The 17384-nt window shown below is 41.3% G+C and overlaps 1 protein-coding gene across 1 annotated transcript in view; it reads right to left on the bottom strand.

Moving 5' to 3' along the window:
* The window catches only part of PAPLN (papilin, proteoglycan like sulfated glycoprotein), a 53070-nt gene extending 44057 nt beyond the window's left edge, over window positions 1-9013 (bottom strand). Inside the window, exon 1 of the mRNA XM_027748961.2 lies at window positions 8679-9013. Coding sequence (XP_027604762.2) covers window positions 8679-8687 — 9 coding nt within the window. The 5' untranslated portion in view covers window positions 8688-9013. The remainder of the gene's footprint in view (window positions 1-8678) is intronic.
* Between the last annotated feature and the right edge of the window lie 8371 nt (window positions 9014-17384).

Genomic DNA, 17384 nt, shown 5'->3' with positions numbered 1-17384 from the left:
GACTTGGAGACTTCTCTACAGTGGAGCCAGCAGTGAACTGCTGTAAAACTATTTTATTTAGTTAGAAACTCTTATCCAGGCCCAGGCAGGCTTAGCAAGATCAATCAAATCTTCATTAAGACCAGGAGTACGTTTCAGAATCAAGGACAGTTTTAATGACTCCTATATTTACTTTATGTGTGTAAATCCCGCCTTCCAATACACAAATAAGATTGCTTACTTAAAGTTGGCCACTTTTCCAAATGACCTCTTAACATCCATGTTCCTAGGGAAACAAGACCTATTTTGCCTGTATATATATGTAAAAATAACATTTAATCACCTAGCTAAATTTCAGGGTCTCAAAAGCAATAAAATTACATTTTGAGGGAAAAGATACTAGGCCAGGATGAAGAGAAGTGTTGGACTTTTAATCCATTTAGATGACAACCTTTTCTTTTCAATAGGAAGGAAATTCAGACTCGAAAGAAATGTTATGAATAATTCAGCCTTGCATAAACAAGAACCTAAGCTGTTTGGGCACTACAGAATCAGATCATAAAGTCAGAATAAAATAGGTTTCACAAGTTCCACTGCTCACAGATTTATCAGTTTTTCTCTATTCTTTTTGAAAATAATTGGATAGTCGGTGTTACACGGTTCTTCTCTGTTTAGCACATAAGACAGACCAGTCTTCTTTGGCTGGTGAGCCACATTTCTAAATCATCTTTGGCCAAAGATACATATCACATATGTGGGCCAGGGACTGCTCTAGGAGTGGTTCATAGGCAGAAGGTAAAAAGACCCCTTCAGGGTTCCCTAGACAAGACTTATCTGGACATGCAGGTAAGTGGCAAAGCCGTCCAGTATTACTGACTTTGGCAGGTATTTATAGCTCATTTTATCTCCCAGATGGGGATTTGAATTACCCAACATGGATCTATTATTCCCATCTGAGGTAGCCCTGACACAAAAGCTGTCTTTGCATGGCTTGTGAGGTACAGATTGAACACTGCAGCAATAAATCTTTGCCTGTTGCAATATCGAGTATAGCACATCCAGCACTAAAGCAGAAGTTGCCCCAGTGATCCCACTACTCACACCTTTTCAGAATTCTCTCACCTTTCCTCCACTCCCCTTTAACACACGAGATCTCATTTTGATGTTTTATGTTTAGAGGTTTGGTTGACAGTGGTGGGAAGTCAGAAAGGATGATATGTTGCCCAATTATTCACTGACATGAATTTTTTTAGTCATTGACTCAGAGCAAAGTATTTGAGCTTTCAGACTCACTACATTTCCTGAAGACATTATGATTTTTGCTTTGCTCTAAAAATCTTCCAGGATATCTTGGTTCCAGCTTGCTTTTGTTTGCTTGACAACTGAGAAGGACCTTTAAGTTTTTGCTGGAAGAATTAGAAAAGGGAAAATAAACACATACTGCAAGAAGGTAAGATGAAGGTGGGGAGAGAAAGGGGTTCCACAGAGCAGGGATGAAGGATAGAGAAAAACTTCCATTTACTTAAGCTGAGTGCTGAGTTGGGAGAGCATGAGGACCACATCACACAGCCCAGAGGAACCAGGATACCAATCATCACTTTAGGCAGAGGATATCACATTCAAGACACTTCTTAATACACCTGTTTTCTTCCCCAACTACAGTAAGCCATCCTTTTTTAAAAAAAGTCCCAAAGAAAATCCTGGGCCTGGTGTCCTTTGGCTTAGGGCAGATAAATCAATTAATGTGCATGTGCCCATTAAAGCAGGAGGATGCTGAATTTCCTTTGCCTTGACCATGTGATGAGCCACAGTCATAAAGAGCTGTTTGTAAACAAAGCAAGGGATAAATGTTTATAAATGAGTTTAAATAAAGACTGTTTCAAAGGGCTTATTGGAAATGGAGACAAAACCAAAATAAAACAACACAAGTTGTCCGAGTAAAAATTTTACAGCCATATCTTTTACCATTGGTACCCAGATTTAGTAATTCATTCTAAATACATGCTAGGAATTGAAGAATCCTCATCAAGAAAGCAATCCCACTGAGATATACTTTCAGCTGTGTTATGCATATTATGAAAGATAAATTTTCAGCTGGAATAACTTTAAAATTCACCTTGTTAAATGAAAAAAAAAATTACAAAAACTTACTAACAAGCACAGCAGCTGGAGAAGTGAGTAGTAGTAACATAGAAGAATCTTCTAGCCTGCTCTATCAATAGCCTTTCAACTAAGCCTTCAGCCTGATTCCTAACAGGCACATGAATCTGCACCAGGCCATTGCTTCATGTGGCTGACACAGACTGACAGTGTTTTTACAGAGGACTTCTACAGCAATGTCAAGGTCAGCAACACCTGGGGAAGCTATAGCAGCCTCTGACATAGAGTTTTAATCTGAATACTGAAATCACACAGAACAGTAGTTGAAAAATCATCAGGCTCAAGAGGAAGATCGACACACAGAGGTTCTAGTAAGGCCTCACACAATACCCTATTAGTGAGTGTGGAAGAAGCAGACCTACTTTTTCCCCCACTCTCCAAAATCTACAATGAAGTACCTAAGGCTTAAGTCAGTGAAGCAGCATCTTCCAAGTAAATCTGTTCACTATGCCAGCTCTTTACAGGAGCTAATACAGTATTTCATGACGGCAATTTTCTGTCTACCTATTAATATCAGCTGAGAGTCAATTTTATGCAACTAGCCTCCCACTATTAGGTTTGCAGCAAGAGATTTATTATAAGGAGTAAAGATAGGATTCCGCCTTCTATTTTGGTAGTCTCACAGTGCTTAGCTGTTAATTAAATCTGGGAGCATGTAGGGATAATGACAAACACACACAGACTAATTTAGACATTGCAACAAGAAGCCACACACTGCCTATGGAAAATATATGAAAAGGATATAGTCTCCCAAATACTAGCATAATTGAAGAGGAATGGCTAACAGTCTTTTACATCTACTACTGTCTTGTCACAGCTTAAGCTTCATTTCTATGAGATATTTAGCCTGACCAGAAATATCACCTGACACTGAGCACTGCTGCTGTTTTTAAATCATAGAATGGATTGGGTTGGAAAGGGCCTTAAAGATCATCTAGTTCAACCTTCCTGCTATGGGCAGGGACAGCTTCTGCTAGACCAGGTTGTTCAAAGCCCCGTCTAACTTGGCCTTGAACACCTCCAGGAATGGGGCATTCACAACTTCTCTGGGCAACCTGTTCCAGTGCCTCACCACTTTCTGAGTAAAGAATCTCCTCCTAATATCTAATCTAAATCTCCCCTCTTTTACTCTAGAACCATTGTCCCTTGTCTTATCAGCACCCACCCATACAAAAAGTCACTCTCCATTTTTTTTCTAAGGCCCCTTTAAATACCAGCAGGCAGCAATGAGGTCTCCTCACAGTCTTCTCTTCTCAGACTGAACAACCTCAGCTCTCTCAGCCTGTCTTCATAGCAGATGTGCTCCAGCCCTCTGATCATCTTTGAGGCCTTCCTCTGGACTTGTTCCAGCAGGTCCACATACATTTCTTATGCTGAGAACCCCAGACCTATACGCAGCACTCTAAGTGGGGTCTCACAAGGGCAGAGCAGAGGGAGAGACACCCATCCTGCAACCTGCTGGCCACACTGCTTTTGATGCAGCCCAGGATGCAGTTGGTCTTCTGGGCTGCAAGCACACATTGCTGGTTCATGTCCAGCTCTTCATCCACAAGAACCCCCCAGTCCTTCTCTGCAGGGCTGCTCCCAATGCATCCACCTGAGTCTGTGCTCAGGTCTGGGATTGCCCCAACCCAGGTGCAGGACCTTACACCTGGACATGGTGAACTTTCCATGGGCCCACTTCTCAAGCCTGTCCAGGCCCTTCTGGATGATATTCTGTCCTATTGTGTCAACTGCACTGCTCAGCTTTGTGTCACCTGCAAACTTGCTGAGGGTGCACTTGATCTCACTGTCTATGCCATTGATAAAGATACTAAAGAGCACCGGTCCCAAGACAGAGCTTTGAGGACCACTTGTCCCCAGCTTCCACTTGGACATAGAGCCATTGACCACAGCTCTATGGCTGCATCCACCATCCAATGCCTTATTCACAGAATAGTCCACCCTTCAAGTCCACCCTTCAAATCCACCTCTCTCCAATTTGGAGATAAGGGTGTTGTGTGGGACTGTGTCAAAAGCCTTACAGAATTCTATGTAGATGATGTTGGTTGGTCTTCCCTTGTCAACTGCTGCAGTCACTCCATCACAGAAGGGCACCAGACTGGTCAGATATGATTTGCCTTAGTGAAGCCATGCTGGCCTGTCTTGGATCATCTCCTTTTCTTGTATGCATCTTAACATTGCTTCCATGATCTTCCGAGGCACAGAGGGGAGGCTCACAAGCCTTCAGTTTTCTGGGTCTTCCTGCATCCTCTTTTTAGAAATAGGAGCAATGTTTCCCTTTTTCAAATAACTGAGGAGTTTGCCTAACTGCCATGACTTTTCAAGTATCATGGAGAGTGGCTTGGCAACCACATCAGCCTGGGATGCATCTGCTCAGGCCCCACAGACTTGTGCCTATTTAGTTTCATCAGGTAGGTATCAAATCTGCTCTTCACTTACAGTGGGAGGGACTTCACTCTCTAACACCTGGGAAGCATGTTAGCCAGCTGAGACTAATGCCTTACAGTTCAAATTTTGAAGTACTCTTTAGGGAAAAAAAAGGATTTTAATGCTAGAAAATTGCTTCAAATTTTATTTAACTTCATTCTATCCTAATATAAATAAGGCTACTTCTGTGCTATGCAATGGGTTAAAAAACAAGTGTTACCTCAAGATGAGATTTTAAAACAATGCAAATTTTTTCTGCCTCTCTTTGCAAGATCTACATCTGTTCACTGAGAGGATATTAGTGCTACATTCAACAGTATGCTTGTAGTATATATACATAGGGAACACCTGTATAATAATTTAAATAAATTTGCCTGGGGACTAATAATAGACAGGAAAATATGAGAGTATTTACCCTGAACCTCATGTGGGTTTTGATTGCTGCTGCCTCTACATTTCTGGAACCTAAGTTACTTTTTTAAAGTTAACTCAGTTTTATATATATATGTGTGTGTGTGTGTGTGTGTGTGTGTGTGTGTGTGTACGTAAACATGTCAAACACACCTCACTTGTACAGGTACATCTCTTCCCTAAGGAATCACTCTTACTGTTACTGTGATGCAGACATAGCTTCACTGGCATGAAGCAGGAATTTCCCCAGAGAAGTCTGTGGGTTTGCTTACATCACTGTGCAAGGGAGAGATGACTAACATGAGATGAACTAAAAGAAACAGAAATGAAAAAAACCCCGCAACCTAAACCAGAACTTTAGACTAACAAACTTAGGAGGCAGAATGTGTGCTAGTGGAATTAGGGCTGCTGCCTCCAAGAACACTGGCTCTAGCATCTTTCATCTGTCACTAAAAATTAACTTCATAAAAAATGATCCTAGGAGGGTGCGATCACACTGCACTGCCTGGAGAGCTCTCAAAGGAAGCACATGCTCAGTGGTGTGATCACAGCAAAATGACAACAGTCTGATCTAAAAATAAATTGGTTCTTTGCTCTGAAGCTGGTTTCTCCCACAGAAACCAGAATCCAATTACTGCTCTAAGGGCTAGGCAGAGAAACAAACAATCTGTGGATGGCACTTGTTTTCTATACGTCATGTCTGCATGCCAAGAAGGTGAGCTTTCCTGTGTGAGGAAGCCTAAACAAGTGATTTGATCATAGACTATGCATATGAGTAGAAACCCACTCAAATATTTTAATATAAAAGTCTCTTCTCAAACATGTAGCAACCATTATTATTCATTCTCCAAGACAGGACTGGACCACAACAAATCACAGTTCAGATCCAAGAGTGCTAAAAGATGAGACAGAAACTGTATCCAGCAGAGTATAATTTTGAGAGAAATAAGTTCTTTTGACAAGTCCATCATATTTGGGCATAAGTGCAAATGACTGTACTGAATCTGAGCAATCCTCTCTCACTGTCTAGGCTCAGCAGCTGTGCTAGGTGCACTGAGAGATTTACATCACTTTTGTATAATCCTTCCCACAGACCTAAGAGCAAAGCAATCTATTTCCTCCGGATTTTACTGAGCACCAATATGTCACTGGGAAAACACTTCCCCTTTCATTCAGCTAATGATGAACCTATAACACTAATTGTGAGGACTACTATAATTGCATCCTGTGTATTCTAGGTGCTGTTCTCATACAAAACAGCAGCTCCCATTCTCTTATAAAAGAGCTATTTTTTTTCTGTATATTATTAATCATTAGGTACATACATGAACTAATAAAATGCTTAATGTTTTAGTAACAGTTAAAGTCCTCCCTGAACAAAGAGGAAGTCTTCTGGTGCCTAAGCCCTACCTGTTCTGAGGCACAGAACAGTATTTTGTCTTCTTTACATTACATTCAGAAGAAGGGACCCACAACCAAGATCAGAGGGTTTTTTCCTCCAAGTTTCCTATTTTAACAGAACAAATAGAATAAAAATTTGTTCCTTTAACTCAAACTCAAGTACTACCAAGAAAACTAGTTACAGCAACGTAACTCCTTTCCTGCTTCCTAAACTCTTTTAGCAAGTCAGGGCACAGCCATTACCACAGACTCCAAGTGAGTCTTGGTGCCTAATTTCAGAGGCAATTAATCCCTGAAGCAATTAGATCAGGTGAGATCTACCAGCATTCTCTTTTACCAAGCTGGTAAGTAGCTGGATCTGAAAGAGAGCCCATCCCAAAGCCAAAGCTAAATTATCTGCATCAGAAGTTACTACATGTACTGAACAGCAGTGTTTAAGATCATCCATTCTCTGAGTTCTCTATATCATAGTGGTTGCTACTTTCCCTTAACATCGAGACAATTTTGTTTAATACTTAATATTCTTTTTAACGTATATACATAGAGAGACCAGCAAACAAAGCTCTACATCTTTGCTTGAAAAATCACCTAAAATCATTAATCGAACATCTTGTATCAAATGCTACATTCAGAGTGGACTATTTACTAGTAAACAGATTTGGAATATGCAAATGCTACAAAGAAACTATCCCAACCCCAGCACTTCTGCAATGCTATCAAGCACTTACATTCATGGAGTGAAATATTTTAAAAAACACTGTGAGGCGTCAGGACACTTCACAGTATACGAGAACCTAAAAATAGGCCAGAAAAAGAAGTCTCAATTATCTCACTCTGAACAGAAAAAAAGAGAAAAACTTTCAGAGATAGCAAATTGGCTCTTTTTAATTTTTTTCATTTTATTAATAATTTCATTCACTGTCACAAACAAGTATTAGTTTAAGTTAGTGCCATAAAAAAGACGTGTAATCTTATGTGCCCTTGTTCCCCACCATAAACACCTCCCTTCGCTCCCTGTAACAGCAGAGCATTTGTCCTGGAAGTCCAGAATGAGGTTGTCCAATACACACGTGGCTGTATAGCACATTGGCTCATCCCCACACTGCACCTCAGAAAGAATGGCTTTTCATGGCTGCTCTATCTATAGAGACTAGGATTAAAGAGTGTGGTACACCTCTAAGAAGCCAGGGTAAAAACATATAAGCTGCAAGCCAGGTTACAGAGAAGCTTTGGAAGGGCCTCATAAGTACGATGCAGAAGGGATAAACCAAACAAATGTTGTGAAGACACTTTCTAAATTAATAAGCAAAGGTGTTTACAAACCCTCTTTAAGGTCTCTACAGACAGACCTAAAGAAACATACCATCTCACTAAGCTCCTGAACTAACAGTAGTTATTCCTAGTCCTAGGGACTTCATTCAAAGCCAACACTACCTTCATCAAAGCTTTGAAACTCCGTTTTAAATTAACTGCTCCTCTGACCACCCGCAAGGAACATCAGCACAACAGGTAAATCTACTGCCATTCCACATTGCTACCAGCCCATTACCACATCCATACCAGGACAGGCCTCACACATCAGACTTTCTCAGGGATGGAAGATCTAGTCCGGAAAATCTCCCTTCCACAAACAGATCTGTTGGCTCTGACAGCATTGTTTGGCTGGGCCTCCCACACAGATCCTGTCTCACGTGGCTGAAAGCAACACCAGACTGATCCGGAGACACTCCCTCCCCTCAGCACCTGCTGGCACATGAACAGAAGCAGCTGAGACTCCAGGGGCAATAGTGAGGGGGTACAAGAGTCTTAGAACCTTAGGCAGGCTTTTATTCCTACGTGCAAAAATTACATTTCTCCAGTCAATACCCCTGCTACATTTGTCTTGCATTCTGCATCCTTTTTAACAGAGCATGTATATGTCTGATGCCAGTGGGCTCGTCCAGCATCCTATCAAACGGGTGCCTTCCCCTTCCACCTCCCTGCTCCACCCAGTCACAACATCAGGAACAGCAGGTTTGATTATATTAAGTCTCAGTGTAATTAACTGTGTGTGAAAGGGATTCATGTTCACCAAATACATAGAGTATCTTCTTCCCTCCCTTCTGGGAAATAAAATTTTGCAGTCATAAGGACTCTGGTCTCTCCTCTCCCCTGTACACTTTTAACTGAAAGGAAAAAAAATGGTGGGAAATGAAAAATAGTTTAAAGAGCACAAACAGCACTGAAAAGACTAATAGAGAACAGATATCCAGGTAGAGGGATCAGGAAAGAGCCCAGAACACAGAGTCAACTCTTACCTTCTGCATGTGCCTGTGAAAGGTGAGCACAAAAATTGGAGATACGTGCACCACTCTGCAGCCAAGCTTCAAAAACCAGTTTCCTATAGTTCTTGTTCAAACAGTGGCACTTCAGTACTCTTCTCTTCAGCTTCTGTTTGGTTACTAATCCTTACTGCACAGGAAAAGGAGAGTTGTATTTCATTTAACCCGTTCAGCCTCTCAGTTTCTTCACAAGAGTTTTCACTTTTGCTTTGGAAGGCCAGAGTTGTAAGCATGCACACAGGCACGCCTGCTTTGGAATTGTTTCTAGCTTCTGTAGTCTGTGTGTGAGCACGCAAATGATCTCTAAACTGTGCCTAAAGTTGTTCAAGGGGCGGAGCACTTTGTAAACTAGTTTCATTTTAGCTGTAGGCAGCATATCAAAAGAGAGACAGCTATCCATGGATCCATTTGGTATTCTTTTTCAGTAAGTTCCTAACTCTGCAAAAAAAAAAATTACCTTCATATTTACTTTAAAATTGTGGCCTGAATCACAGTTCACAGATATGCTTTTGACAAAAGAAAGTTTGAACTTAAATACAATTCACAGCTAGATTTGTGTGTAGGCAAAGTCAAGCAGATTCCTAAGGTCTGAAAATAGCAGCACTTTAGATATGGATCGGAATTTAAACAAAGATGATAGCAGCACAGGTTTCTCTATTTTTTCCTCTAACAAATGCCATGCAATTCAGAAACTCTCTGAAAACTCCCGTGAAGGAACAATTTAAGAAGATAAAAACTGCTAAATGAAAAGGAATCTAGTTGGACGCATTACAAGATAAAACTTGTGTTATTAACCATGAGGGTACTGGAGAAATCATTGCATAACAACTTAGGTGTTGCTGTTGTTTTATTTTGCAAGAGATAATTCTGTCCCCCCCCCCTTGATTTTGTCCTCTGCTTAGTACAAACCAAATAAATAATGAAATACAGAGACCACAGATCTAGAAAAATAGATTCTGGTCCAGCAATTACAATAGCTACCAGCATTTCAACCCTATTTAATATTTTGACTGAGGTCTCCAAGATTATGAGAATAGCTTTAAAGTCTTAAGTTTGGGTTGATCTTTCATATTTGCCTTTCAGTTTTAGAGTTTTTTTTCATCAGTAGTTCATTTGTAACCATGAGAAACAGAACCTTGCTTTCAAAAGGAAAGATGAAGCTTCTACCTTCAGGTAACTCCACACGTTGGGTCTTCCAAGGAAGATATTAATGTGCAATGAAATTTCCAGAACTGACATCACTACTGTCTTCTTGGCCACCCTACTGCTTTAGATGATAAAAAGAGACAATATCCTTGGCAACTGTTGACAAGCCTAGATGCGCACAGTTCCAAATGGAAAAGAAAGTTTCTAACAGCCTCATATCAGGTGACACAGAAGCAATTTTATTCCAGGGCTACAGCTCTTTCATCCCTGCTGTTCAATCCCTGTCTGGAAGCTAGCTGCAAAAGGTACAAATCCCGCTGTTACACATCCCATAGGGGACAGAGTTCAAATAAAAGTCACATCTTTTCCACAAGCAAAAGCAATCCTGTGGCAAAGCTAAATCTGCCACAATAAACAAGGATAAGCCCTAACAGGAAACCCAACACAAAACATCAACAACTCCACATAGCAGCAAGGGAATTCCAAAAGATTGAAACAGTGCACCCCAGAAGAACATCTAGTGGTGGTGTAGATACGTGGCTACTTATGCAATCCTTGTCAGGAGAGACAACGATTGGACATTGGAAATGCCTTAATTAAGAATATAGAAATTATTGTCCTGCCCCTTTAGATTCAAATTTTCTTTTAAGAAAAATAAATCTGGGCCTTGGGCCAAGCTGTGGCTCCTCCTTTTCCACCAGAAAGAAGTTACATCAGCACATCCTTTTTTTTTATCCACCTGTACTCTCAACTGGCCATTGGCTAATGTCATCCTGCCAGCTGTCACTTTATATCCTAAGCTTCATGATATTTGATCAAACCACAACCTGACCTCCTGGTCTTCTATGAATAAACCAAACTTTCAGATCAGTTTAAAGCTTTTAGCCAGTACCATTGGCAAGAAAAGACTTGAAATCATCCCAAAGGTTCAAAATCTAGAAGACAAAAATTCCCACAACTTCAGAGGAGGTTATAAATGCGCAATTATTAAAATGTCTCTTATGGCAGCAGGACCTTCAATGAATGATTTTTTGAAATACAAAATTTAGGAATGTTCCTGTAGTTCTTGTGTTCTTGTTGATAGTTTAAACTACAAGGGAATTCAGAGACGGGGAAAATATGACTGCCTGTGTTGGAATCTAGACAGCATACATCCAAAAAACAGCTTTGCCTGCTGCATTGAAGAAGTTATTGTGTAAACACATCTGGAGTAATTTTTAACCCCATAGAGACTTAATAGATAAACTCCTCAGATGCTGAAATGAAAAACAGAAGTGACCAGACTTTTACCACAACTAAGCAACATGAAACATTGATTAAACTCCTTTTATTAAAAAAAAGAAAAGAAAAATATGCTCATACTTCCTGGTTGCAGCAGAGATGTGACAAAATCAGAACCTGTTAGTACAGGATTTGGACTTGAGGCCAGTCCTTACCAGGAAAAAGACAAGGCAAATATGAAGTTAACCTTTGCCCTGTGTTCCACAGAAAGTTTGGCACATGTACCTTTTCTCTGTGAGAAAGGACAAGATCCCTGCGTTGAAATTGTTTTCAACACTTCCCATTTAGTGAAAGCAAGATAACCCACTGATTCAAGACCCTTCTCATCTCTTCATAAGACATTGATGGGTCACTATGGAGTCAGTACAGTCAGGACCAGAGGAATTCGCCTCTTGCTACTAGTTCTATCCAGTGGTTAGCCTGGAGGCAATGGCATCTGGGTGTCACAGATGTGACTAAGGAGGAACAGTTGAGGTGAATGCATACTGAACTGGGTGAAGTGCTTTTGGCAAGAAGCAACCTCTACAGGAGCTGTGGCACTGAGATTTCAACAGTTAGATGGTCAGAGGTCAGTAGTAAGGCTTCTGCTTTCTCTTTTGTTATACTCCAGAAGTACTTTTCTTGGGAACAAACCACCAGGATTCCTTACTGCCAGAGGCTGTTTCCAAAGACTGTCTAAAGATTTGCATGCTTTAGTGGATGCAGCTCCAGTCTAACTAGTTATGGCTGTCTAATACTTACAGCATTGTAGAGAGGTGACCTAAAGTAGATGTCAGATGCCCACCAAGATGCTCTATCACCCCTCATCCTCAACACAACAGAGGAAGAAAAATGGGTGGAAAAACTTGCCAAACATGATAAAGACAGGAAGATTACTCACCAGTTACTGTCATGGGCAAAACAGATTTGACTGCAGGGGCATTAATTACTGAGAAATAAAAAACCAAAACACTCCTCCTTCTTCCTAGGGAGGAATTTAACTCCTAACTTTCCTACCTCTCCCTAAGCAGCAACCAAGAAATTAAGACAACACTCACAAAGCCTCCAGAAGAAGAGCTGGTCTCTGTAGCTTGAGTATTCACTCAGGGAAGAATCTGCATTCAGTTTGGTTTCAAAATCTGGACCTCCAAGGAGACTTCTGTGACCAGGAAACAATGGCACAGAGTCACATTACAAACTGCTGTTCTTGATCACTCACTTCGTCATTTAGCCAAAGAGCAAGGATCTGGGCTGTTTTGATTATGGTTGGGTCACATGCTTAAAAATAGGATGTTTGCCTTGCTTTGTTTTCAGAATAATATCCAGTTTTTTAGACAAGTGCAGTGGCCTAATCAAGGGAAATGTACAGCCATTTACATACTTTAGCCTACTACCTGAGGCATTTTATTCAGGGGATATGCTCAAATATTTCTGAGCATAGGATAATACTGAACAGTAATCTGACATCCCAGGTAAGTGTGTTGATGGCTGAATGAGGAAGTAAAGAAATAAGGGTCTCTGGGATGTTAAACCAAGTCCACTGCTACTGGGGACATTTCAGCATGTCACTCATCAGCTGCACAAGGGTCTGAAAATAGCAGGCTTTGGCTTACTCTGCAAAGAATTAATCTTTTGATATACTGGTTTTTTTCTTATTATTTTTTTAAAGAAATGACAGTAAAATAAAATTTGATTCAACCTGAACTGTTTTCAAACTTGTGTAGTGCACCAATAACTTCATTCTTCCCACACTCTCTCTCACCATTGCAGGGTAGGCACAGGGTTTAGCCCTTGGAATCACAACCTCTCAGTATATAGAATGTATCCTTGTCAACCCTTCAGGAAAAGCAGCTCAATTTCATGTCCAGATGTTACAAAGTCCTTAGAGGAAAGGTGGAAAGTGTATTACAGACTGATGAACTCTGCTGTACAACCTAACTGCATCAAAGCCTGTTATCCTCTTGCAGTAACTCTTGCACTGGTTCATATCTGCTCCAGAGACCTGTCCACCTATGAACTCCTTCAAGCACTGAGGACTGTTGCAGAGGAGTTGACCCTGTACAACTTTTGCATAGATACTGCTACTAGCAGAGGCAATTTTATTGTGGTTTGCCAGCATGCAGCCACTGAAGTCGGCAATGCAAGACAGCAAAGAGATATTAGCTTCGTTCCTATCCAGTCTCTCTTCTTGGACACTTCCATATAATGCAGCCCAGAACAGTGGAAACCAATGCAGTCATTAGTATTTTGCTATAATCTGCTCCAGGAATGGACCAACTCACAAGCACTTGGTCTAGCAGGGTCCTCTTCTCTTAGTCTCTTCTTAATGACGAGCCAATTCCTGTGCTGCGCTCTCCAAAAGAGCCTTCAAATAAATTTACTCCTTGTATTCAATAGATACCTCTCTTCATCTGTTTCCAAGATGAGGGAAATAGCAAGCCTGTCACTTCATATTTATTTTGATTCTCGCTCATGTGAGAATGAATGAGGTAGAATGAATGAATCCTCACTCAAATGAGGTAGGACTTTTACTCAGGCCAACTTTCTAAACAAGCTGGTAACGCTATATCAAGTTTCAGCTCCTCATCCTTATGACATTTGAAGAAGAAAAGCAGCATATATTGATAATGCTGGTGTTCAAAAAGCAAAAACAACTTCAAAGTGCTGTGACCAATTCCATGCAAACTCTGTTGCGAAAGTTAGTCCAATACACGGCACCGTAGGATACAAAGTGAAGGCACTATGCCATTGCTAAGACTATACTCGGATACACAAAGATTTGTGTATAAAAAACCAGAGGACCTACATGTAATGAAGTGTACATCATTTTTAAACCAACCCAACTACTCCTGAGTTTAACCCACGTAGTCAAAACAAGGACACGACTGATCAGTTGGAACGGAAGGGGTGTTACATTAACTTTTTCTAGCATCAGATAGCACATCCAGTTTTCCCAATGTCCCACCCCAAATCTCAGGTTATTTACATGAGATCATTCTTAGAGCTTTCCTTAAAACCAGACACTTTGAATCCTGTTAACTATTAAGGAACTGATCATAAGAACACTACAATCCCATTTTCTTTTTCGGTATCATGGATTTAAATATTGCGTAGGGCAAACTTGGCAGCCACACAGAGAATCTCATTTAGAGAGATTAATCTCCGAACACAGATAGATCTGGAGGGTCTCCATTAGTCCATTCCTTGATGCACAGGATTTAAATGGGAATAATTATATTCAGGAAGCATACACACACACACACTCACTCAAAAAATAACATATATATTCATTAAAAGAGGCAATGCCTTATCCAGAACAGACACTCCCCTCAGCTGTTTGTTTTCCTTTTATTGTTAGTTTTACATTTTAATGATATATAAAAAGTAGAAGAAATCACAGGTGGTAAGCAGATTTGAGCTAGAGAACTGATTTCAAGAGAAAACATTTTTAGTTCCTATACAAACAAATATAGTGATTAATGTTGATTTCTCATGCTCCCCAAGCTGTCACTGGTGAGCAAGGAGCAAAGGGTCAAGGCTGGCCATTTGTATTCAGATTACATTTTAAAACATAAAGGACGCTCTCTAATCTCCCAAATGTTTTCCAAATATTCCAATCTGCTCCACCCAAAATTGCAAAAAGTAAAAGTCTAGGTCACACAAATTTAACAAAACATGTTATCACATGAAAGAAAAACAGAAAAACCTGTTCCCCATGGCTGTTCCAGTGCTTTGTTTGCCACACAAACATCAGCTCTTTGCTCAGAAGGTCTTGCCCAGAGCTCAGTCAAATTAATGGGAAGATTTTTATTTCCAAAGGCTTTGGACCAGGCATAGACCGATGTGGCAGAGGGGAGGGCAGACAAGGAACCAGCTAATTAATTCTAGGCCTGATCTCAGTATTTTTATAATCACTGACAAAGCTACAGTTATTGCCACCAGGGCTGGACTGAGTCCTAAGAGAAGGTCTTGCTGAACTGTTCTGTCCTGCCTGAACCTCTATGGGGAACCAAAGCAGCCAGGTTCTCCTTTCCTCTGAGCTGAGTCCCTGCTCTCAATGTGGATAGTCCCCTTCACCCCCACACAGTGCACCTGGGCTCCTGGTGCCACACACACCCTGAGGCCCTCAGGGATGGAAACAGCTTCTCTGCTTCTCCCAAACATCAGCCTTTGCTGGGCATGGGGAGCTTTGCCAAGCAGAGATAACAATACAGAAAAGCTTTGGAGGGAAGAAGGAAGCTGGCTACATCACAGTGAACATGAAGAAAGATCCCCCTGGAACTATTCCAGCTATTCTCCGTTGAAATATTCAGCCTTTTTCTCTCAGCACTCTTTCCACACTCCCCCCAGAGATCTCACGCTATTCACTGTGGAGTCAAAAATCCAGTGACTCTTAGCTGGGATTGGCACTGACTACCCCAAATGCTGCTTAGGAGAGACAGGAGAAGAGAAAAAAGCTGAAAGCAAAACCTCTGACAAGCAATTCTCACCCCCATGCCCCACATACATTTATCCCTAGTAATTCCCTGTCCATTTATACACATTACTTCTGCTAAAGAAAAGTAAATCCAGTGCCAAAATATAGCTCTTTGGTCAAAAAAGTGTTATATTCAGCAGTGGTTTAATCTCTAGCATACTAAACATGGAGTCATTAAGATTTAATGCTATTGAAATGGAAATTGAGACAGAAACCTTTCCAGTTCTTATACTTCACTTTGGAATTGGAAGAGAACAACACTGACTGTAATAGCATTAAAAGATCCTCTGGACCAACATGCTGTTGATAGTAAGTACTTGGAAGCTTGAGGCACAACGTAAGCTCTTGATGATATCTTCCAGCATCATGCAGCAAGGAAGCTGACACTGTACTAAGAACAGCATTACAGCCTCGCCGCACAGCACAGAAAAGTTAGCAACAAAACAGAGCAACAGGGGCTGTCAAGACGATGATCCTTCTCTCCATCTCAGCAGACTCTCATGGCACAGCTCTCTCCCATGGCTCAAGGCAGAGACAGTCCTTTTCCCAGGCTCTGTCCCTGTGCAACCCGTATGGGGCATGAGAAGGTGCCCAGATCCTGGCAGCCGTATCTGTATGCCTATGGCTCAGATCTCCGACAAGGAGATTTCCCTCCAGCATAATGAAGTCTTTAGTCACTAACAAAGGAGCCTTCTGGGGCAGAATTCCAGCTGCGCCTGAGATCTTGCCTCCACAAAGAGATGATTTTTTCCAGCACACAGGTTCAGTCTGAAGAGGAAGGGAAAGGGTTGCTTTTACCGATCCAGGGATTTTCAGTTGCAGCGGTTGAAGGTTTCTGTTTACTCTTAGATCAGGGTAAGAAATCTCTTGCTTCTCTTTCCTGCTGCTTCACAATTGCCGGTTGAGCTTCTGTGCTTGCCGCTCCTTTGCCTCAAAGGCAAACCTGGTGTCCTGCAGCTGGGCAATGGCCTCTTTGGCCTCCTTTAGGTCCTGACAGATGAGCTCATACTTCTCTGTCAGCTCTCTGTTCTCTCGGCGCAGTTCTTGTACCACCTGGTTCACCTCCTCCGTCTGCTTGGTGCAGTGGATCTTCAGCTGCTCTACCTCAGAAAGCATGATCTCCATGTTCTTGACCAGTGACTCCAGTTTCTCTTTGGACATGGTGTCAGGATCAGTTCTATTCAATATGCCCAACCCAAACCCAAAAGGGACAAAGAAAGCCACCCTGTGCAACATGCACCAGGAAGTCTGGCAATCACAGTCTTGTGGTCGCTTTTTATACTCACTCTTGCTCATCCTCCTCCCTTCCCTTTCCTTCCCTTCCCCAAAGTGACTCTAATCTTCTTTACTTGGTTAATCTACTTATTTTTATTGCGCTGTAGAAACTGACTGAGAGGCTGACAACCCTGCAGTAACATATGTGCTGTGCAGCAAAAGCCAGAGCAATAATGAGACTGTGCAGCCTATCCATAGAAAAACAGCTTTCATCTGAAGAATTCCCTTGGGAAGCCCTTGCAGTACCCATTAAAGTACAAAGAAACCTCTTCAAGCCAGATGCCTACTCCAGTCTTGTGCACCCAGTCCCAAGAGCACAGCCTGACTTTCATCTTACTGAGGTAAGCAAGCTTACAGCAACACAAGTCAAGTACAGGCAAAAAGAATTGGCCTCAGTTTCTCTTCCTCTCTCCTAATCTTATATTTTGGCAAGATGGAAGAAACAAACCAAAATTCCTAGTTTTTTTTCCAGAAGCTCTATCCAACAATAAACACTGCAACAGCCTGTACCTCATCTTTTATTG

The sequence above is a fragment of the Pipra filicauda genome, unplaced genomic scaffold, assembly GCF_003945595.2.
Source record: "Pipra filicauda isolate LSUMZ 115617 unplaced genomic scaffold, ASM394559v2 scaffold6_size6359152_pilon, whole genome shotgun sequence".
In the NCBI taxonomy this organism is placed as follows: Eukaryota; Metazoa; Chordata; class Aves; order Passeriformes; family Pipridae; genus Pipra; species Pipra filicauda.
The sequence above is the reverse complement of the archived record's forward strand: the minus strand, read 5'-3'. Positions and strand labels throughout refer to the sequence as shown.